At 39.0% G+C, this 24184-nt stretch overlaps 1 protein-coding gene across 5 annotated transcripts in view; it reads left to right on the top strand.

The window, feature by feature from the left end:
- C3H8orf34 (chromosome 3 C8orf34 homolog) overlaps positions 1-24184 on the top strand; it is a 193070-nt gene that overhangs the window by 5864 nt on the left and 163022 nt on the right. The window contains exon 1 of one of the 5 annotated variants that reach the window (XM_090137682.1): positions 9895-10309. The exons of the other annotated variants lie outside the window; for them this stretch is intronic. Within the exon in view, the coding sequence (XP_089993808.1) occupies positions 10286-10309 (24 nt within the window). The 5' untranslated portion in view covers positions 9895-10285. Of the gene's footprint in view, positions 1-9894; positions 10310-24184 lie in introns of those variants that run through there. 5 annotated transcript variants of the gene reach the window in all.

Raw genomic sequence — 24184 nt, forward strand, 5'->3', positions numbered from 1 at the left:
ATCTGAAATATGACATTATAAACTGAGAGATGTATAATAGCTACATTTTGTTGTATTAATGTTTAATGCTTTTAGACTCTTAAAATGACAATTACATTGTTTCTTGAGATGGAGCAGAAGGCATAACTATATTACCATAAAAATAAATAGCTGTGAGACTGAGGAATAGTTGTCAATTGAGTAGGTTACCATCAAGGGCCAGCAGAGCCTGGCAACTCAGTGCCAAGCTCTGGAACTAGTGGATGTTCCTGTTTAAAATAAAATGGTGTCTTTGCTCTAGGACATGCAATGGAACAATGGCTGGTTTGAATTTTTGTCTGACAGTTTCTAGTAATGAATCAATCTGAGCCAAAATTACTGCTGCTCTTTTTTCTTTGCTTTTTATTGCCATATGAAGTCCATCTGAAGTTTTGGATTATATTTAGCGCTTACTATTAATTAAATCTGAGGGAAGCTCTTAAAATATATATATATATATTTTTTTTTGATTGAGTAATCCAGTCTTTTGATGCTAAGGACAAATGTAAATGTCAAATATTAAATAAATAATTAAAAAAAAAAAAAGGCAATGGCCTTAACTCTTTTTTTTTTTTTTCTTCCAAATGTTTACTTTTTAGTTTCTGATTTGTTTTTCCATTTGTGCTAGATCCTGTCTGGACTTAGGGTTGGCACAGTCTCAGCCTTCTGTTTTTGGAGCTTCTGGGTGGCAGTACAATTCTAAAAGGTTTGGGTGCATCCTTGGAGGCATTCAAGGCCAGGCTGGATGTGGCTCGGGGCAGCCTGGTCTGGTGGTTGGCGACCCTGCATATAGCAGGGGGGTTGAAACTAGGTGATCATTGTGATCCTTTTCAACCCAGGCCATTCTATGATAGTATCTTAGACTGAATTCCTTAGTAGGAATGTGTGATGCACCTTGCCTCTTCACTATTATGGAGCAAATGGATTTGTTAGCTTCTCTATTTTGACATTGACTAATTAGATGCACATAGAATGACAACTGAATGCTTCCTTCTTTTAGAAGTGTTACTGCATAAACTGAAAGATTTAAAAAATTGAGTTAGAAACATAATATTAAAGAGCATTTTCTTCTACAGCTGGCCTCTAATTTGAAGGTCTAATTAATACTCTTTTCCATGTTCATCTTTTCTTCCCACTTTTTCCATTCTGTTTTCTCTCCTTTTAATACTCACATCTTTTCACTGAATGTTCAGTTCTCCAGTGGCCAAATGTGTTTCTTTATTCCTCATTATCTCCTCTCTTTGCTATTTTGCAGTTTTGTCTTGTTGCCATGTTCCAACGTGATCTCCTGTAACCTGCAATTCCATGAAATACCCTCTGTACACCTTCGGTTTCCATTTAGCTTTTGGCTTAGCAGGTTTTGCAGAGACAAAAAGGGAGAAGGTTGTCTGTTTTTTATTTTTTAATTAAAAAAAAAAAAAGGTGGAGACTGATAGCTTGCTATTGTGGTTTCTTTGGTGATTTTTTTCTCTACTTTTTTTTTTCTTTAAGTATATTAGTGAGGGGCAATAGATATCGTCTCGAGTCCAGAGATAAACTATAATAAAGACTACCCGAGCTCCTTAATGTCTGTCATATTCTGATAAAAATGAGATGTTATCTGCTGTATTCTGTTCTTCCCATTGTACAGATAGATCTTTCTTAGTTTTCTAGCTGTGAAATATGAGAGGGGAATATCTTCTCTACTAATACGTGACATTTCTTTATGTACAACCATGAGAAACAATTAAAACTGATCTGGAAGCAAAACCATTTTCAAATAGAATTGTGGGAAAATGTTGCCATCTCAATGAAGGATGTGTACTGCTTCAGACATCACTGAAGGTTATGACAAACAGCGATCATTTGCTGAAAACAAAACCCTAGGCCAAACCCTATTGAAGGTGCCCAACCCTAACAAGCCTAACCTGAAGGAGAGCCTAACCCTAAACCTAACCCTAATCCTAATGGTGGTGCCTAACTCTAAGAGGAGGCTAACCCTGTTGATGGTGCCTAACCCTAACAATCCTAACCCCAAGGAGAGCCTCACCCTAACTCTACTCATAGTCCCGAACCCAAACTCTAACCTTAAGGGGATCCTAACTCAAACCTATATCTCTAAACCTAACTCAATCATAACCATAACCCTGTGAGAAATGCTCATATTCAGTAGTCTATGCTTAGGCAGAATTTGCTATGAATCACAATTTCTTTCATGCTTTTGTAATAGCAGGCAACATTAAGAAAAGATACGTCGGATCTGAGAGATGCAATGGTTTATATTTCCTACTTCCTGGCATGAATTCTCTTGCCTGTTTTCTCATTGGTTGAGTACTTCAGGATTCACACTCCTATCTGATGCTTCTAATTCCCTCAGCAGATGTCCCACCCCTGTTTGCTGCTTATAGAGAGGGTTAACCCTCTCTATTCTCCTCCTATTCTTTGTTATTTTTTTTAACTGTTATGGTATGCTGGGATAACCTCTCTTCTCTGTCTATCATTCAAACCACATAACTGGTTTGTACCAATATATTTCCTGATGTTACTCGAAAACACAGGTCTTCTGTTCTACAAGCAGGGATTTATCATGTATCAGAGCTCCATGGCACCTCTGTAGATTTTTTTGGAGTCATAACATCTTATTGTTATGCGAAAAAACAACATTTCTTTCCCAAACAACCCAAGTTCCTAGGAGGAGTCTAACCCCAAGGGAAGCCTAACAATAACCCAAGGGCAGCTTATCCATGACCTCTAATCCTATTGAAAGTGCCTAAGCTAACCATAATCCTAACCAAATCCTTATCCTAACCCTAAGGGGAGTCTAACACAAAACCTAACTGTAACCCAAACCCCCAAGCTCTGTTGATGGTGCCTAACCCTAAGCAGAGCCTAACTTCAACCTGAATGCTAACCCTTTTGATGGTGCCTAATCTTAACCCTGAGGGTGGCCTAAATCTAAATGTAACCCTAACCACAGTCCTAACCCTGAGGGGAGCCTAAACCTAACCTAAACCACTAACTCAAACCCTAATACTAAGAAGAACATAACCCTAACCCTATTGATGGTGCCCAAACCTAACCCAAATCCTAATTCTAGCCCTAAGAACAGCCTACCCCTACCCCTAACAACCCTAACCCTATTGATGGTGCCTAACCCTATTCCTAAGCTAAGAGTAACCCTAACTTGAACTCCAACCCTGTTGATGGTGCCTAAACTTAATCCTAACTCTAGCCTTAGGGGGAGCCTAACCCTCCTCTGCTCTGGTGAGGCCTCACCTGGAGTACTGCATCCAGATGTGGAGTCCTCAATACAGGAGAGACACAGACCTGTTGGAGTGCATCCAGAGGAGGGCCACAAAAATGATCTGACAGATGGAACACCTCTTCTACGAAGGCAGGCTGAGAGGGCTGGGGCTTTTCAGCTTGGAGAACAGAAGGCTGCATGGAGACCTGATAGCAGCCTTTCAGTATCTAAAGGAGGACTGTATAAGAAGGAAGATGACAGACTCTTTAGTAGCGCTTGCGGTGATAGGACAAGGGGAAACAGTTTCAAACATAAAGAGGGGAGATTTAGGTTGGATATAAGGAAAAAGTCTTTTACAGTGAGGGTGGCGAGGCACTGGGACAAGTTCCATAGAGATGTGGTTGGTGCTCCATCTCTGAAGACCTTCAAAGTCAGGCTGGACGGGGCTCTGGGCAACCTGTTCTAGCTGTAGGTGTCCCTGTTCAATGCAGGGGAGTTGGACTAGATGGCCTTAAGAGGTCACTTTTAACTCTCAGGATTCTATGATTCTATGAAGAATTAATTCTGAGATATAGGAAAAGGGTGCTATCAGTTGAAATGGACACCTACGTCTTTACCAAGGCCACACAAACATCCATATCTACTCTCAGTATGACGAATAATATCCTTTTAAAACTTGCATCAAACATGTTTTTCACACTCTTCAGCTTTATGTCAGGTGTGGTATCTCATGCTGTGTTAGTTTCTCCTATGACTGTTTCACAGAATGTCTATTTTTAGTTCCATCTAAAATGTTCACTCAAGGTTGTTAGGCTGGAGTTAGAATACCTCTCTTGATTTGCTCTTCTGTTATTGTGGGCACTTTTCTTTCACCATTCGTATACAATGATGGTATCATATTTGCATTAAACGTAGATTTTCCACTGAAACACTTTGGTTTTGAGTTTAACTTCAAATAGCTGTGTGAGAAAATGTTAGATTTATAGAAAATGCTTGTACAAGATGAAGAGCACGTGAACTTGTTCATCCGTAAGTAGAACACTATTTTGTATCAGTCACCTCTTGCAAAATTTCTGACTGTGTAGAGAGTGGAAATTGCTACCTTCTTGTGCACTTATTTACATGAAGGATTCTTCTCTGTCCTCTTTTTGCTAGCTCCCTGCAATTTTCAATGAGTAAAACCACTCTATTCATGCACCAGATTTTTCTAGTAGCTGGAACAATAAGCTTATCAGGCTCTTTTGTTGGTTTCTGGAGGAGCTGTTGTCTTGGGCCTGAATCATAAGAGTTTAGGACTTTCAGCTGTGTTGGAGCCTTCTTAATTAAATCTTCCCTTCCCTTAAAGCTTGTTTTACTGGAGTTAAAGCTTGTTTTACTGGAGTTGCTTAGTACCTGGAGCCCCAAGATTCTGAGGCTGATCTAAAGGCCGACTACTGCAGGTCCTGTTTGTCTTCATCCTTGGCTGCTCAATTCCAGCTATTCTTGTTCCAGCACTGCTGGTTATCTCATTCTTATCACAGTTGTCCAGCATGGCCAGTGGAAATGGAAGAAAAGGAAGACTGCCAAGTGCGGAGTGTTCCCATGGTTTAACTTGGTGGCTCAGCATGTGAGCTGGTGAGGTACACAACATTTGTTCAGGAGGGAAAATGTAAGTGGTCAGAAGGTGAGAGGAAGGAGAAGAGTGCAGTTGCCTTCCTCTGCCACACCAACCTGTTAGAGGGGCATACTGATCTCCATTATCATTTCATAAAGTCTAACTACTCAGCCCAATATACAAGGATCTGAAGTTAGCTTTGCGTGGCTGTTGCCTTTCAAAGGTGCAGTTCCTCAGAGGTGAGGAGAATATCACGGAGCCCAGCCTGGTCTGTTCTGTGAAGGAACAGCAGAGGGAAGTGAGTAACTAAATAGTGAGGGAAGACGGCCCAATAGATTAGGGCAGATGGATTGTGTGAGTACACGGGGTGTGCAAGTGAGAATGGATAAGAAATGGGAGTTTTGTGAGGTAAATAGCTCTATAGAGATGGAATTTGGGGAAAAGGTGTGACTAAGTTGTATTTGAAGCAGAAGAAAAGAAAGAGGATAGATTACTGGATTCTGTGATTGTATTTACTGGAACTTCTCAGGCTGAAATGTTTATGTGTGTGCAGTCTGTGTGCAGACACTAAGAAGCATTGGGAACATACCTGAGGATTCCACGTGTGCTGGACAAAGATCCTCTTAAATGCTATAGATTCTATATTTCTGTTCAGACGCTGCCTGCAGTAACTGCTTGTACCCAGGCCATTTGGGCACGTCATGCGTAATACACTCAGTGTTACCTGGATACTTAGAAAGGTAAGTATTTTTCAAATTGATTTCCTTTAGGACAATGCAGAAATGTCCAGAGAAACGTAAGCTGAGGACAAGGATGTGGTTTCCAGGTGCCCAGGTCCCTTGGTCTGCTATCATGAACTGCCCATAACTGCTCTGAGGATGAACTGTTTCAGGACTAACCACGGAGAGAATGCAGGCTGCAGTTTGCTCAGTGGCTTTTTAAGACACATACTCTTGATTGATTTAGAGTCCCCAGGGAAAACATAATGTTTCAGAGCTCCTCCTGAGTGCGCCCTAGTTCATTACAACGCCTGTAAATAATAATGCCTGTAGTCTAAAAAGTGTAAGATAGTGAAGCTATCTGTAGTCAAGGACTGAATTAGAGAATTACCAATATGGAGTGAAGAGAAGATGCACAGAGAGGACTAAATTGACAGAGCATTGGATTTAATTTAGATTTCTTATCCTGTGAAGCAAGAATGCCTGAAACAAGAAGACAGCAAGGGTGAAAAAGGAATAGAGGTAAATAAGAAAAGAGAATTTATTTTCTTACATGTTTTTCTGTGATAATAGAAAAATGATAAGAATGAAGTTGAAAGTGAAGATCCACTTAACATCTACTTAAACACTGAAAAAAAAAAAAAAAAAAATCCTGACTCTTTTCATAAACTTGTGCAGTAGTTATATGGAGATGGTGATCCATTATTTGGCTTCTCTTCCTACTTGTGCCTTTGTTGTTCTTCTGCATTGGTCACAGGTAGTATTCTCTGCTTGTGTTTCCCCTTCGTTTATCTGTCTTATTTATCTGCACAAAGATGGTAAACTGCTCTGGTTCTTACAGCTTTCATATGGCTTAGGAGTTTTTACTGCTCAGTGTGGCCCTTCTGCTTCCTGTTTGTTGTTGTACTGCCTTGGTTACTGACAGTGCTATTAATCTCATTAATTGGTGTCACACATTAAAAAAAATAATAATAAAAAATCCTTTTCCCTTTTCTCCTATTTAGTGTGGCCAGAGTAATGAGAAGTCTCAAGACTGCAGTGCAGTCCATGTGAGCACATTGTGTTCCCACAGGCAGCTCTTCTATAGCTAGTGAGCCTCTAATATGCAAGAGTAAGGCCTTCACTCATAGCCAGGCAGATTTAGTCTAATGTTAAATAAACAGCAATCAAATCATCAGCAAGCTTTAATTGAACAATCACTGTCAGTGTTGGGAAGTTACTTTGCTGTGTCAAACAAACAAAAACATATGTGAGGGATTTGCAGGCATTGTTTTCTAAAATTAAAAAAAAAAAAATTAGAAAATGAGAGTAATTATGCTTTGACTGTTATTAAAAATAGCTCTGCAATCCAAACCTGAGCATGTCTTCTGAAATTACCCAGGTCTCAGCTTTGAGAAGTGAAGTACTTTTTGTGCTTGCCTAAGCTGTTGCAGTCTTGATGGTGGAAGTCTCTGGTGAGAAAAGATGAACTGAACTACGGTTAAAGGTACAATTCAGATACGTTCCCTTAAAAATTACATTTACTACCAACTGAAAGTTCTCAGTCAGCACAGTAATAGTATCCTGATTTCAGCAGGAACAGAGCTGATTTTCTTCGCGGTGTCTGGTGTGATGCTGTGTTTTGGCTTTAGGAGAAAAAGAGTGTTGGTAATACAGCAATATTTTAGCTGCTGAGCAGTGCTGCATGGAGCCAAGGGTGTTTCAGCTCCTCCTACTGCTCCCCACCCCCTTTGCTGACATGGCAGAAATAGCTGGGAGGAACAAGGACAGCTCATCCAGACTGACCAAAGGATCGTTGCATATCTTCTGACACCATGTGGAAACTATAAAACTGGAGGGAATTGGTAGGGGGCAGCCACTGCTTGGGGCCTGGCTGGGTATCTGTCAGCAGGTGCTGAGCAGTTGTATTGCACATGACGTTTTTTGTAAATATATATTTATAATATTTACTATTATTTCTTTCTTCTTTTTCTGTATTATTAAATAGCTTTATCTCAACCTAGGAGTTCTGCCTTTTTTTTTTTTTTTCCCTGATTCTCTTCCCCATCCCACTAGGATGAGTGGGTGTGAGTGAATGGCCATGTGGTGCTGAGCTGCTGACAAGATAAACCACAACAAATACTTATTTAAATATGCTGCAAGAACATTCCCAAGTTTCTTGTAAGACAAGCTCCTCTCATCTTTTGTTTGTAAACTTAACCCAGAGGTCAGCTTGTGGATATAGCAGTTAGTGTCCTGTGTGGGTTAGCAAGAGAGCACTGACTAAATGGTCTGTGACAGGAGATATTCGAGATACAAATGGAGATTACTGGAAATAAACTAGTTTGCTTTATCTGCTGAAATTACCTTATTTGAACCAGAAAGTAATTTCAGTAAGCTGATCCATGTAATGTAATTATTAGAACTCATAATTTCTTATTGATTTTTTTAAATATATTTTCCCCTTTTTGGTGCCTATTTTTCTTGTAAAAATATTTACTCAGTAATTTCTATATTTTTTTACTGCAGAGTATTAAAGTTATATTCATAATTTCTTTCATGCTTATGTTCTGAATAATGTAAAAATTGCTTTACTATTGTGATCATATGTATAACTTATTTAACCTATAACTTAGGCTGAAAAGAGCATCCTGATTATGTAAGCTGTTATTTATTTAGCTGTCCCCATTATCTCATGCCTGCTTTATTTGTGGGCATGCTATGATAAGTGTCAGCTTTAAGCCTCTGCAACCAGTGCACTTGTCCTCCCAGAGGCCAAACAGAAGTATCTAACATCCCCTCGTTTCAGGCACATTTTTGGCTCAATATTGACATATTTTGCAGTTCTCAGCTGCTGTTGATAGCTTGTGTGAGGGAGGTTGTTAACATTTCTTACCTTAGTGAAGTGTCCATAAAGATTTGAGCATTCCAGGATCTTTTTAATAGAATAAATCATGAATAACCCATGAGAAAAAATCACGAAGGTAAAACTATATGACTGTTTCAGCTTTTTTCCCAATTACCCAATTTTCCCTTTACATATGAATCTGAATTTGAATGATGTTCATTTTCAGCTGTAAGTGCTGGTGTACAAAAAAGAAGGATTCAATAATACCATCAACAGAGTTGGGACATTCATACTTCACCTTATGTCTTCATGCATCATTTTTCATGTGTGTCCTTAAAATGTAAGGTGTCTGTTTTAAAATCCTTCATAATGATGTGATGATGAGCAGGTCTGAGTAGATCTGAGAACGTAAAATGTATAGGCATCATTTTGGAAAGCAGTGATTGATTAAGATTGATAAGACTGGCAACTTAAAGCCCAGATATCTTTTTCTATTTTTGTTGTTGTTCTTGTTGAAAAGTGTTGATCCTTTAAATCTTTCAATTTACTGGACTGAAATGTTTTGTTAAAGCCAGCTACAGTGTTTCTGTGATAGGCTGACTTTCAGCTATACTTCCTAATTTGGCTGAACTGATATTCTTGTTGTCTCTTTAAGCTCCTACAGGCTGTCTCTGTGGCTTGACTATATAGAGAACAAAACAATAAATCCTTTGGGGAAAACATCAGCCATCAATATCAATGGCATTTATCCCATCCTCTCTCTTCATGGCTCTCTTTTGCATTGACCAGTAGAGTTTGCAAGCTCTAGGCCATGAGTGTCCAACCTCTTGGCTTACTTGGGCTGCACTGAGTGAAGAGGAATCATCTTGGGCTGCATATAAAATACAGAAGTCCTTCCAAAAGTAATGCTTCCTTTTTATTTCCATAGGAACTGCAACGGATACAAAGAGCACATATTTGATAGAGCACGTACATTCTCAGCTTCAAGACACTCATTTTCAATGTAGCCACCACCATTTGCTATGCATTTTTGCCAGCAGTGAACAAGAGCCTGCATGGTATGCTTGTAAAATTCTGTACCAGAGAGGTGACGGTACTGGTCACCTCCAGCTGAAACACACCACCCACCACCTCACTCTGCTCTCATCTGCTCTTTGTCTCTGTAAATGTTCACCAAGCAACAATGAATGTCATTGATGCAATTATTTTCACACAGAGGACTTCAATAATACACCTTTTGCTTCAGATGCGCTCCCAGGTCTAATATTTGAGCGTATGAAAATTTACCATATTATTACAGAAAATGGAATCTGTAAATCCCTGTAATTATAGGGTCTATTATGATAATCAAAAAGTTCTTTTTGTATCTTTTTACTCTCCATTTAATGGAACACAGAGGGTTCTTTTTTTTTTTTCTTCTGATATTCTCTAACATCAAAATCATTTGAGATCCATACTTCTAAAGTACTTCCAAATTTCTGTAGTACTTGAGTGTATTGTTTAAATCTGAAGCAGTAGTAACAGCTCTGTTGACTGATGCTGACATGGAAGAAGGTGGACTTTGTTTAGGTGCCTGATAAAGTTAATTTATTGCAGAGAATTGGGATCAACCCTTCTTGGCGGGTTTTAGACAACCCACAATTAATTTGTCATTTGAATTCTGAATTGTTTAATGATCCTAGTGTCTATCAGTAATGTAGTGTATGGGAACTCTTGAGTCACAGCCTAAGCCACTGTTTGATCACCTGAGGCGAGCACTGAGTCAGACATGGGAGCACAGGTGTAGGCAATTCAGCCTGGAAGGGGTGGAGCCTGGCTGCACCACTCCTAGACCCCATCTAAGGGCTGACTGCCTCTAGGGAAGGATCTCTTTCTGGAGATCCCTTCTCTGTGGAGTCTTCCCTATGAACCTAGATCTTTGGATACAGGTGAGCATTCCTTCCCTGTTTGTTTGTTTTCCCATCTTCATCACAATAATCTTTCCAGCTGTAACATCAACTGTATCTCATACGCATGTATGTATATTTATGGAGAAAAGGAATACTTTTATGTGCCTACTACCAGACAGCTGATTTTGGTGTGGGCTTTTTTTTTTTTTTTTCATTTAAGCCAGTACTTAAGCATTAATTATATGCCTTACACAAAAACTATTCAAATAATGACATTCCAGTTGAAAGACAATTTTTATGAGTTTTAGGGAATATGCTTTAAGAACACTTGATTACTGTGATTTATGTAAAACATACTGCAAGTGTGCTTCAGAAATTCAAAGTGTGGTATTTCTTTTAACTTTGACTGTTTTAACATAGGAAGTGAGATTTGCAGAAGAAAAAACAAATGTACCCACTTAAAAATGGATAGAATAGAACCCAATTATTTGCTGTTATATTTAAGGGATGTGTACAGGCCCAACCTGAAGCAAAGTCTGCAGCAACCATGCAACTGTAGAGCTCTAGAGAATGTTGCTCTTTCTATGCAGAAAGTGTATAGGAATGTGTTTTTCTCATACATAGTGCTTCAGAGGAAGATTCTTGCTTTGTAATGAGCTGAGTCTGGAAGGAATGGGAGTAGGGGAAGAGGTGCTGTTTTTTCTGATAGTGATTAGACCTCTCTTTGATTAGTAATACCACCTGTGTAAATGCAATTTTGTGCTGGCTACAGGATTTTATTTTATTTTTTTCTTTAACTCTGATTCCAGTAGGCAAACCTAAGTGAAGAAGACAGTCAAATAATAATTCTATGTGAGATGGTGTAAATGTGCCTTTACAAAGGGAATTGATGTTTGGATGTGGAAATAATTAATGTACTGTCCTGATACATTGTTCAAAATAATTTTTTTACATCCTCCAGAGTTAGTATAAAATTTGTTATTTCTTACATGAACAGAGCTAAATGTTATTTAGGTAATGTTATTCTTATTATGACTACTGAGTCATGGTTGCCATTTCTGTCCTTCTATTTCTTTTATTTCTTTATTTCCTGGTGGCTTTTTGTGGGTATGTATCAAGATGTGCAAAAGGAAAGTAACAGGTTATCCTTCCTGTATGTAATTTAATCTATGTCAGTTGAAAAAGTCCATTATCGCTGTATTTTCATCTGCTGGGTGCAACAGTAGAAAGGTACCATACAGTGCTGGAAATTGTCCAGACTTGTGCATGTGATTTCTGGTAGGTCAGGTAAGCGAATGGGGGATCTACGGGGAATGGCTGTATAAGCATGCCTTTTCAGAAGGTAAGCTGGGTGCCTGCTTTGCAAGTACAGATTTTACTTCATAAGAACAGACCGTTGGACAGTTTACTGTTTGTCTTCAGTAGGCCTTGAGGATTGTTCTGGCAGCTTGGACTATTTGCAAATGGAGACAGGTAATGACTGTGCTTTCTCAGGGCTCAGGCAGAGCAAAGAACGTGGTAGTGCTAGCAGGAGACAGCCTGGGGAGCCCAGAAGATGGCCCATGGGCAACTCTGCATTCAGTGTTAATTTACCCTTCCCTTGATTCTACATCTCTCATATTTGATTCTTCACTGTTCATGTTACACTCTAAACCCCAGTCCTTCTAGCCTGCACTGCTTGGGTCAAAATGGATGTGTGTGTGTTTTGTTTTTTTTTTTCTTGTATGAGCCTCATCTTTAGTTTGTTTTGTAGTTTGACTGTGATGAGATATTCATTCTCAGAAGTTTCTCAGCTTTAAGCATGGAAATATCCATTTTAATTTGACTCAAAATGAAGTAATTATCCATGAAGGCTAAGCGTGTTACAAATCTGTCAGAACTTTAAAAATAATATTAAGGGAAAAAAGATATAATTAAGGCAATTTCTCTGTTGTCTTGCTCGCTAATGAGGAAAGTCATACAAGTAATTGTGGGTGAACTGATGGATGATATATGTGCATATGGAAGCAATCACAGGTGGATTTTACTTCCAACTGAACTAGAATTACTAATGTGTCTCCCAAAATGGGGCTGAAGTCATATTCAGCTACACTGATACCCTTGCAGTTTCCAATATCAGGTGATAGCATGTAACAGATGATAATATATAAAAAGACGAAAGATCCCCTGGAGTGTAGAAAAAATAAAAGGGTAAGTAGTGAGCTTTTTATTGGTTATTACTTAGTAAACAAGGAGAATTTTGTAATCTTCATTTGCAGTGAGTGCAGTGTATGAGCTATGTAGAACCAAAGTGAACAGGGTTGTACATTCTCAAATGAGAGTGCCCAGGTATCAGCTTGCAGGTGATTATTCTGTTAAGACGCATTGTATCTTGTGTTACCTGTAGAAGGCGAATCAGGGTGACCTTTCCTGTGAGGGGGAAAAAGGATATACTTAGCTTTGAATAAGTCAAGTAACTGCCTTTATGTAAAATAACTTCCTGTATTTTTAACATGCAATATTAAAATATCCTTGTCAATACTTATTAGCCTTATTTAAGGAGCCTCAGCCCCATGTACAGTGCATAAATTCTGCAGATGTGTAAAAGAAACATCTGTGTTCTGCTGTGATGAGACTGAATTTCTAGATTTTTCTATGGCAACAAATTCTGACCTTTCCAGTTCAGATGTCTCCGTTGTATTGGCACATACTAAGCATTTAGTTCTATTTAAAAAACTGATTTCAATATTGGTATGAAGTCTTATGAGACCAAGTCAATCTCTCAAGTAAACAAAAGGAAATTAAGATGCATGTCTTGAATAGATATTCATCTATTCAAAGTCTATAAACAAAACTTGTAATTGGACTGAGTATTACCAACACTAACCAACAATAGTTGGTAATACTGCACATGACTTAATTTAAGAAAGTTCTGAGTAGCATGGAGCATGTGTTGCCATTGGGGTTAAGCTATGTTGACAGCAAAATTTGGGATGATCACATCTGTGTTGGAATTTCCCAATCCAGCACCGTGGTAAGTCCCATTCTCCATCTTATGTTGCCATACTTGTTGGCTACTACTCAAACTTCTCTGTGCATTACTTAAATATTCTTGGTCAAGATTAAAAATAAAACCAAAATTGTTTTAATGCATAGAAATAGCTGATAACTTTGGCTGTACAACTGGAAAGCAGAATTTAAGCATTATTTATCTTCTTTATACACCTTGAGAAAGTAGATGTTGTGTAAATGCAGCGGTACTTGTAGAACACACGTAGAAGACATTTAGTTGGCAGTTTCCAGAGGCAAACTTCTTTGGAATTATCATCGGGTCAGAGCTCCACTGAAAATAAGGCTTTAATGTCTGAAAGCAGTGTAGCTTTTTTTGTGCAAGTGGCACTAACTTAAAAATACGCTGTAGCATTCAGGCTTCTGTGATTGCAGTTATGTGATTTTAAACAGGTCTTGAGAAGGACAGCAGTGCAACAGTCATGGAGGGTGTCATCCAAAAAAGGATGTGCTTTTAATAACAAAATGGAGAAGTGTCTATGGCATCCTGGATTGATCAGTGACATTGTTAGACCCTAATACTGTGTTGCCAGTACTTGTATGATGATCCAGAAACTCCACAAACAGAATAGAGCAGTAAGAACTAAACACAAACAAAAAAAAACCCTTCCACCCATCCACTCTCTTGTACCTTCTGTCCCTGAGCAGTGCAGGGGATTGGGGAGTGGAAGCTGCAGTCCCTCCATAACGTTTTGTCTCTGCTGCTCCTCCAGTCACTCTCTGCTCCTGCTTCATGTGGGTCCCTCCCACAGGATGCCATCCTTCACCAGCTGATCTCATGTGGGCTTTCCACGGGCTGCAGCTCTCCAAGCACTGCTCCAACATGGGTCCATGCCACAGGGCCCACCTTTCAGGGCTGTGTGGGTCTCCATGGATAGCAGATCCCTCAGTCCTTCTGGCTGACTGTGGGCTCCTCTCTGCAGGCTGCAGCTCCATCCTGGGACCTGCTCCTGTGGGGGTTCTTCATGAGCCGTGGCTTGTTCAGCCACATCCACTGCTGCCCCATGGGTTCCTCATGGCTGCATGCGAAGCTCTGCTTCACAGTGGGCCTCTGGGCCTCTCCTGAGCTGCACGGAACTTCTACTCCACTTCTGGACCACCTCCTGCCCACCTTCTGCACTGTCCTTGATGGCTGCAGGGCTGTTTCTCTTGCAGAGCACATGCAGCATCACTTATGGTTCACATCTTGCAGCAGCAGATCCCTTTTGGAGCAGCTGGAGCTGGCTCTTTTCTGACTGGGGCAGTGCTGGGCTATGCTTGTGGGAGGGACCCCTGCAGCCCTCCCTGCTGCCTCCAAAACTTTGCCACATCAACTTGCTACACTTTATCACCTCTCCTTCCTATATCTGAGGCTGCTAGCCACAACTTTGTATGCAGGCCAAGTACAGGCTTTGTTCTTGCTAACAATGCTGATCAATGCTTGCTTTTTGAGTTTACAGTACAGTCAGAAGTGGTCAGAGAATTCTTCTGTTGTTCACTTGGTTGGAGACTGTGAGATCCTGTGTTCAGTGTCCTGTTCAGCCTGTAGATCAGACTTGAATCTCCTTGCAGGAGAGTATCAGAAGACTGTAGCATAGTTATTCAGGCAGCTACCTTGAAAAAGCAATCTTGGATTCTGGTCACTTCCCTGTGATTGGCTTTGTTTGATCCTGATGTGTTTGGATAAAATAAGTGTATTCCGAAGGTATATCAGATTACAAAGGTTCACTTGCAGTTTATGTACCTGGAGTATTTTCAAGTCATACTAATGTTATCAGTACTACAGAAATTGTCAAGATCCAATTTTAGCTTTGGATAGCTAAGTTTTTCTTAACTCTTTAATTCTGTAATCTTTTTTTGGTCCATAGTGTTTCTAGTATAATCATGTATAAGCCCAGAAGTCTTAAAATTATTATTTGAAATCTGGTAATAAAGACTTTAATTTTAAACGATTGAACTGAAAATTTAAAAAGAGTGATTCACTCTCTTTAAATAAGCCATACTCCAAAAAAAAAAAAAAAAAAAAAAAAAAAATCCAAACCCATTAGATAAAAATTACCCATTAGGTTGTGCTTAAACTTCAGAAATAAATTTATTATAAGCACACTGATTAAATAAAGTGGATATGTAAGTGAACAAACATTATCTTTAATTTTAAATTTATAGGCAGTGTGTGATTGGTTTAATGAATAATTTCAAAACTTTATATATTAGAGACAACACCTAATTACTGCAATTGATGTGATTTCGACTTCTGTTGAAAGCCTGAATTGGGTGACATCCTCAAGATGGTCTGAAATGGAACGCTGAAATTCGAGCATTCTGATCAAACCATAATTTATTTTCCTAGAACTGCAAGTTCTAGTACAAGTTCCTCATACTATTGCTACATGCTCTTGTAAGAAGCCCTTCTCCAGAGGGCGAAGAGCCTGACTCTGTTTTCTTGACATTCTCCCTTCGGATGTGTATGAGGTCCCCTTGAGCTTCCTTTTCTACGCATTGAGCAGTCCTAGCTCTCTCAGCTTTTCCTCATAAGAGAGGCGCTCCTGTCCCTTTATCATCTCTGTAGCCATTTGCTGGATTCTCCCTAGTGTGTTCATGTCTGTCTTGTACTGGGGTGGCCAGAACTGGATACATCACTCCAGGCGTGGTCTCACCAATGCTCGGTAGAGGGGAAAGAACACCTCCCTCAACCTGCTGGTGATACCTTGCCTAATGCAGCCAGGAGTACATTCAGCCTTCATAACAGTGAGGACACACTGCTGACACCTGTTTAACCTGCTGTCTACAGGACTTCCCGGTCTTTTTATGCAGAGCAGCATAAAGGGTTCCTCCTTAGGTGCAGGACTTTTTCTCTTTCTTGATGTTCTTAAAATCCTTGTCAACCCAACCTGTCAAGATCCCTCTGGATGAAAGCATGGTCATTTGGTATATTAGCCACTCCCCTTAGTTTCACATCATCCAAAAATCAATCATCCACAAATCCGCATATTGAGAGTACAGTCTACCCCATTGTCCAGGCTGTTCAGATGTTAAATGGGACTGGATCTAGTACCGATTGCTGGGGTACTGTGCTCATTACTGGCCTCTAACTAGACTTTCCACTACTATGACCCTCTAGGCTTGGCTGTTCAGCCAGTTTTTGATCTACCTTAGTGTCTGTTCATTTAGCTTGTACTTCAGCTTCTTTTTGACAGTCTTATGGAGGACAGTGTCAAAGACGTTACTGAAGTCCAGGAAGACAATATCCACTTGTCTCTGCTCATCTATCAAGCTGGTCATTTCATTATAAAAGTTTATCAGTTTGGTCAGGCATGACTTTCTCTTGACTGAATTCGTGCTAACTATTCTGGATGATTTTGTTCTCTTTCAAGTGCCTGGGAATGAATTTCAGGATTAGTTATTCCATTACCTTGTTAGGGATTGAGGTGAAGCTGAAGAATGAGTTCCCTGGGTCCTCCTTCTTGAAGATAGGACCAACATTTTTCCTTCCTCTAGTCTTTGTGCACTCCTTGCAGTTCCTACAATTGAGTACACATTATGTAGAATGTCCACCCAGTCACATCAGCCAGCTCCCACAGCAATTGTAGGTGTATCCTTTCAGGGCCTATGGATTTAGGAATGCTCAGTTTGCTTAAGTATTTCCTGACCTGATCCTCTTCCATGAGGAATATGTTGTCTTTGTTCAAATTTGTGCTTACTTAAATTTTTAAGAGTGGAAATATCTGCATATATGAGAGATGGCTGGCAAGATTTGATGTATTAGAACTTCAGCTATGTGACCCTGCAGTTTGGAATTTTTTCTTTCCAGCTATTTATATTCGTGTATATATATTTATGCAAGGTATATTATTACTGATTTCATTTTCTGTTTGTTTTTTTCCTCCTTCATTCATTTATGACATCAGCTACAGAAATCTTCCTTATGCCTGCTGGTAGTAAATTATTTGGATAAATAAGCATTAGGTGGTTTGTTGTGTACCTTCTATGCTAAGAAAAATGAGTAGACAAAGCTGGATGACCAAGCTGAATGCAGGGCCTTGGGTTCTGGTACACACGTCCAGAGCTCACCCAATAATCTTGTGTTTCTTTCCTTCTTCATTGCTGGATGGGTGACTGCAAAACAATTTTCAGTGAGATATTCCTCTAGTGGTACGTGCCATTAACATACAGTAACTTATTCAGGAAATCTTTGTTTGCAAGAGTGGAAGCGTTCTGCCCAGTGCTGGTGTTCTGCCTTGAGTGCTGGGGGTTTGCATGAAGTTAGTAGCTTTTAAAACGGAAATTGTTTTTTTTTAAACAAAAACCTCCAAAACTCATAGAAAATCTCTTCTTAAGCAAAATTTTCAACACTAACAGATGATATGTAAATGTCATAAATGTCACGTTGTCACTTTTTCTTTACTTCAATACTGTTATCCACAAAGGAAATGGTCCAAGTAAAATATCTGTTCATCACCAGTTTTGTTGTACAGCTAGCAAAATTTTAACAAGTTTTTTAAATGATGAAATATGAAGTGGAGGAAATTTAGCTTGTTCATTTTGAAGGTCAATATTTCACATATATGAAGAACCATGTTTTTTTTTAAAATGTGTAAAGGATATCAACTTGAGGACTGGCTTACATGGAAAATTCATGGACTATGCACATTTGTTACTCTAAGATATATTACAGGCTGCAATGTGAAATATGTGTCAAAGTAATTTTACAGCAAATAAATGTCTTCGACAAATAGAAGGAATTATTCTTGTATGTTTTATGTGGGATTTGGATTGCATATTATGAATATGTTCATGAATATACGCTTGAGAGGATATATACTTCAATACTTGAAGGGAGCGTATAAACAGGAGGGAGGATGGCTGTTTATGAAGGCGGATAGTGATAGGACAAGGGGCAGTGGTTTAAATTGAGACAGGGGACATTTAGGTTAGATATTGGGAGGAAGTTCTTCATTCAGAAAGTGGTTACACACTGGAACAGATTGCCCAAGGAGGTTGCGGATGCCCCATCCCTGGAGGCATTCAAGGCCAGGCTGGATGTGGCTCTGGGCAGCCTGGTCTGGTGGTTGGCGACCCTGCACATAGCAGGGGGGTTGAAACTCATGATCATTGTGGTGCTTTTGTGGACCATTCCTACTTGTCCTGTCACTGTCAACCCATGTAAACAGTGGTTCACAGAGCAAAGAAAGTGGTTCTGTACCCGGAGCTCTTCCAGCCCTCACCCCATGGCAGAGAGAATGTACCGTATTAGAGGGGTTTTCATATTGGGAAAATATTTTAATGGAGGAAACAAGTCAATTTACTTTTTGCATAGTTTGGGCATTGAATGGGATTGGTATGTGCCTTGCCCAGAAGGTTGGGTATGACTTTTACTAGCTTTATGCTATTGCCTGGCATACTGGACTGTGGTGGTGCTTCTGCCAGAAAAATATAAGAGTAGCTGTATTGAGAACTGGGATTTTAAATAACGTGAAATTGGAATTCTTAATTTTTAGACCAAGTTTGTCAATGTCATATTTCTGGTATTGTGAGTAGACATTATAATGAGATTCTCACTGGAAAAAGTATTAAGTCACGTCCTGCATACTAATTTTCTTTAAGCACTGGTGAATCAATCAGTTTAATTCCCCTGAATATTGAAAATAAAAACCAGAAAATTGCATTAGAAGTGATAAATGGGATGCATGTGTTTCTGATGAATTTTTTTTTTTATAATTTATCAGCGGCATATCCTATGTGTGATTTAATTTTAAAACATACATTTGCATTTTTTTAAACTTCACTGGAATAAGTAATACAGCTTAAAACAAAACTAAAACAAAATAAAAATAGAAAAGCAGCCAACATGTGGTTGGTAGTTGCATTACTTTATTATTTAAAAAATGTTTGTATAGATAAATTCTAAAACAGACCCAAGTTTGGGGGGTAGGCTTCTGAAAGGTAGGAAATGCTTAAAATTCTTCAGACCTTAAGCAATGATCTAGTTCATGAAGGCATTTTATGCACGCACCTGACTTTATTGTTATTTACTTCCCATGCATCAAAATGATCTAAGCCTAAATCCTTTTCCAATTCTGTCCCTTAATGTACCATTCTTTTTTTTTTTTTTTTTTTTTTTCAGTTACTGCCTTTGTCTAATCTTCAGTTATAAACTCTTAATAATAGTTACTGTGTGGAACTGTACTGGGCCTGGCTGGGATGGAGTTCATTTTCTTCACAGCAAACCACGTGGTACTCTGCCTCAGTCAGAAGTCTGAAACAGTGGTTGTAGCACACCGATGCTGTAGCAGTTACTGACTGGTGCTGGCACAGCATTAGGGCTGCCTCTGCTCCCTGCTCTGCCCCCTCAGTGTATGAGATGGAGTAGGTAAGAAACTGGGAAAAAACACTACGAACAGCTGACCTGAACTGGCTAAAGGGATATTCCACAATGTATAATGTCATGCTCAGCAGTAGAAACTAAGGGGTAAACTATCTTTATCTTGACCCACAAGTTTTTCTTTTGCTCTTCCAGTTCTCTCCACCATTCTGTAGGTAAAGGAATGAGTAAGTGGTGCTGGATGCTTAGTTTCTTGATGGCATTTGACCTGAGGCAGCCATGAAAATATCTGGTGTTTTAATTCCTAGTATCGCTCTCCCTCAAAAAATAAAAATAGAAAAAATAAAGAAAAATCTAGGTAGGTGTGAACTGTCAGTGAAGTTTAAGCTGGAAATATGATGTAACTTCTTAACAGTTACAGAATCATTGAACACTGAAGAAGAAATAATGTCATATTAGACCTTGAAATTAGTGAAAGATTACTTCAGTTGATCAGGGAAAGTCAACTGTAACTTACTGAGTGTTATGAAAGGCAGGAATGTGCAGTCAGTTTTAATTAGTGCCTTAACTTAAGGAAATCAGTCCAGGTTGTGGTACTTTCCTAGCCCTTATCTGTGTGTATTCCTTTCAATACACATCCTTCAAACCTTTCAGATGACCTGGAGTTTTTATTTTCTCTTGCTTAAATCATGAAGTGTTTTGTCTGATTGATAGAGTGGGTGGAAACTGATGAATATTTCTGAATTACACTTGAGATAAACCTAACAGTATGTCTACTGCAATAGGAACTACCCTTGTTTGATAAATCCTCGCTGAGTGCAGATAATGATACGGTAAGCTTTCACAAGTGTGAGATTGTTATGCAGAGATAGAGGGCTGTGGAAAGAAATATAAGCTATTATTGAAAATTGTTGTGATTTGAAAACTGGGGGGAGAAAAAGTAACACTGTTGACATGTGGCATATGAGAGATAATGTCTTTACCTTTCGTTCTGCTGCTGTGAAGTAGTTAATGTTTTGGAGTAACCTAGTACTGGTTACCTCCCTGTAAACAGCATTCTTGTCTAGAATGATTGAAAGGAAGGGAAACTTTCAGAAATAAAGCCAAAGATTAAAGGTATTTGAAGCTATTTTGTGGGGTTGAAAGTGATAGAATTGATTAGGGACAAAGATATTTGAAATGTGAAGAATAAGATAAGTAGAAAGAAACTCTCAAAGGGAAAAATATAGTAAGAATTTCAGATAGATATTGCACGTGTACATTTGCAGTAGTTTTGGTAAACTATTATGAGATTACTCAGTGGAACTTCAGAATTGTCTATCAGAGCTCCTATATGCTAAAGGTTTTAGTTTCTGCATCAGTAGGATCAGTGATGCGTATTTTATTGGCCATTATGTGCGTGAGTTGGATTTCTGTCAGACAGCACTAGTTCATCCAACTCAAGGAACTGACTGTATGACTTGCAGTGGGTTTGTAGTGGATAGAACATGTTCTCTCTATTTTGCTCTCCAGAGGCTCTCCATACATATGATAAGAAACATAGTCCCAGAAATTGATCTTTTAGTATTGAATTGGTAAAGGTAACTAATAGTTGTATGTCTAAGGAGGACTTTTAGTTATTTCGTGATGTTTGTTTTCTGAATCTCTCTTCTTTTCCTAATTATATGAACTAAAACTTTAACAAATTTGTGTATCAGGACTTGATTTGAGATATGAAAAAAGCAGCTTGAGACATAGATATCTAAGCCTGAGGCTGTCCAAGACTTTCTGAAGTCTGAAAATGTTAACTTCACTTGTCCATATTGCATTTCTCCTTTCCAGTAACACCCTTGGGGGAAATTTGTTTGTACTAGTTGAGGGCCATGATACCAGCTTAACACTTTCTGTTCAGTTGTATTTCATCATGTGCCATAGTGTGTAATGCAATTTTGTGACATTAAATATACCTAGGACTGAAGTGGCAAAAATGAGTCCCATTTGGATAAACAGAGAACTGGTTAAAGATCTTTAAAATCAATTCCTGGTAAATATCCTGGAAAAAGCTTTCTCTGGTTATCAGTGCACAAATCAGAAAGAGATTCTAGGAAACAAATGCGTCAATCACTAAAAGCCTCTATTAAAATTAGGTTTTCACTCGGTTTTAGAGTTTGTGTTCACTTACAGCCTAATGAAGTGACTTCCAAACCTACAAGTGAATATCTGCCTGTCTTCTAGGTGTCTAAGCTCTGTTGTGGGCAATGCAGTCAATAGTCAGTGGAGCCTGAAGAGCAATTCTTATCATAAGTGGACATACGCTGTTTGGATAGCTGAGCAGCTCTCTGGACTCCCTTGGCTGCTTCAATGACTGGCAACTGTGTGAATACTACTGTATTTAATTAATAATGTAATTATTTAATTTTGACTGAATACTCCAAACCTTCTATTTTAAGCTGAGCCTTCTTGTCTTTTTATTTGGTCAGAAGAGAGAGAACAGACATCTTTTGAGGGTAATTTTCTCTGCCAGCTTTAAGCATTTGATTTAAAACATGGAGTGAGAACTTAGTACTGCCAAGATCTGTGCGTGCTCTACCATACTCTGTAGGTGTCTATATAGTTAAAACCTGGGATTGTTGTCTACTTACTGTTATCAATTACAAGTTAAGATAGAATGTCTCTTAATTAACTTTATAACCTGGTAGGTACGTTTAGACACAGCTAATTAGAGCTTTTCTGTAATTGGGGCTATGATTAATAGACTATGAAGACTGTTTAATTTGTATTAAGTGCATGGACAGTTGCAGGGAAATTGCATTTTGAGGCTACATTGAATAACAAGTAGAGGACCTCAGGACAGCACAACAGTGAACAATTATTCTCTTTATAAAGAATTAATATATTCAGTCACTAGTTATGTCTTGACATACAGGTGTTTTTTCTCTGTAGTTCACTCCTGTGACACATTCCTGCTCTACTCCTCCCTCCCCAGGATTCACACTATTATTAATATGTGCATGAATCTCTGTTTTGGAAATATTGATAACTTTTTAAAATAGTCTAGCAGTGTAGTTTACTAAAATTAATGAGCATTATACTGGAGCTTATTTCACCTTTCTGCCCCCCTTTTTTTTTTTTTCTCTCCCCCCCGGGTGCATTCTGTTTGGTACAGAACCTAACCTGGAGCAATTTTCAGTGAGAAAGCAGCAGAAATGAACTTAAAGATTATTAAGTCCAACCTCAACCTAACGGTTGGACTAGATGATCTTACAGGTCATTTCCAACCTTGTGATTCTATGATTCTAACCATACTACCCTAACTCTAACAACCCTCTGCTAAATCATGTCCCTGAGCACCACATCCAAATGGTTTTTAAACACATCCAGGAATGGTGACTCAACCACCTCCCTGGGGAGCCTATTCCAGTGCTTAACAACCCTTTCTGTCAAGAAGATATATCCTTATATCCAACCTAAACTTACCCTGGTGCAACTCGAGGCCATTTCCCCTTGTCCTGTCACCAGTGAGAAGAGACCAACCCCACTCTCGCTGTCAGCATCTTTCAGATATTGGAAGAGAGCAATAAGGTCTCCCCTCAGCCTCCTTTTCCCCACACTGAACAGCCCCAGTTCCTTCAGTCTCTCCTCGTAGGGCATATTCTCTAAGCCCTTCACAAACCTTGTTGGGGGTCTGTAGTAGTCTTGCAAGTTCACTTTCACCTCTTTTCTGTGCATCTCTCATGAGTGCAAAGGGAATTAATACATACTGACCTTTGGACATGCTTCTTCACCTGTTACACAGCTGGAGGGGGAAGTCTGAGAGACTGCCATCGATAGAGAGGGCAAAAGGACATAGGAAAGGACACTGAGTGAGAAGTTGTAGCAGTGGAAATAAGAGGAAAAGATGATGTGTGATGAGTTCATCTGGCATCCTGGAGACACAGTCTGTCATGACTTTTTATTCACTATCATGAAGATACAGTGTACAGGGAGAGACATACTATAAAGACAGGCAACACTTTTGTTTTTTGAATTAGGTGGAATTGGGGAAAAAAGGCAAAAAAACATAATATTTTTAGAGGCATGTAAACATTTTGCAGTGCTTTTTTCATGCATAGTCAAAACTTCTCTCTTGAATTTTTCATAAGAAATGAATCCCAGCTTTAGTTATCTTGTGCCATTTTTATTCTACTGTTAGTGCAGAGGTGGCTTCATTGAGAATAGTTGGCCTGTTTTCTTTTTTCTTTTTTTTTTTGTGAAAACTTCTCTACTTAACATATTGTGAGTCAGATCAGACTGCTGCTATCCAGAAAGGAGTTTTATTTTTGTAACTTGTACACTTCAGTTTTTCATTTAATACCTTTGCCATCTCTGACATTGTTTTTGAACTATTTCAGACTTGTAAGGGTATATTTAGAGTACTATGGAGTACATTTATTCTGCTGTCTATTAGGCTGTCGTTTGAGCAACAAATGAGAGCATCAAGTGAGCTTCAGATAGTTTCTCTTCTAATAAGGAATGATACTATAGTGAGAATGTCTTTACTGTAGGCATTCCTTAACTATAGTATACACTTAACTGGAGAAAAAACA

The sequence above is a fragment of the Phasianus colchicus genome, chromosome 3 (assembly GCF_987193195.1).
Source record: "Phasianus colchicus chromosome 3, bPhaCol1.hap1.1, whole genome shotgun sequence".
NCBI lineage: Eukaryota > Metazoa > Chordata > Aves > Galliformes > Phasianidae > Phasianus > Phasianus colchicus.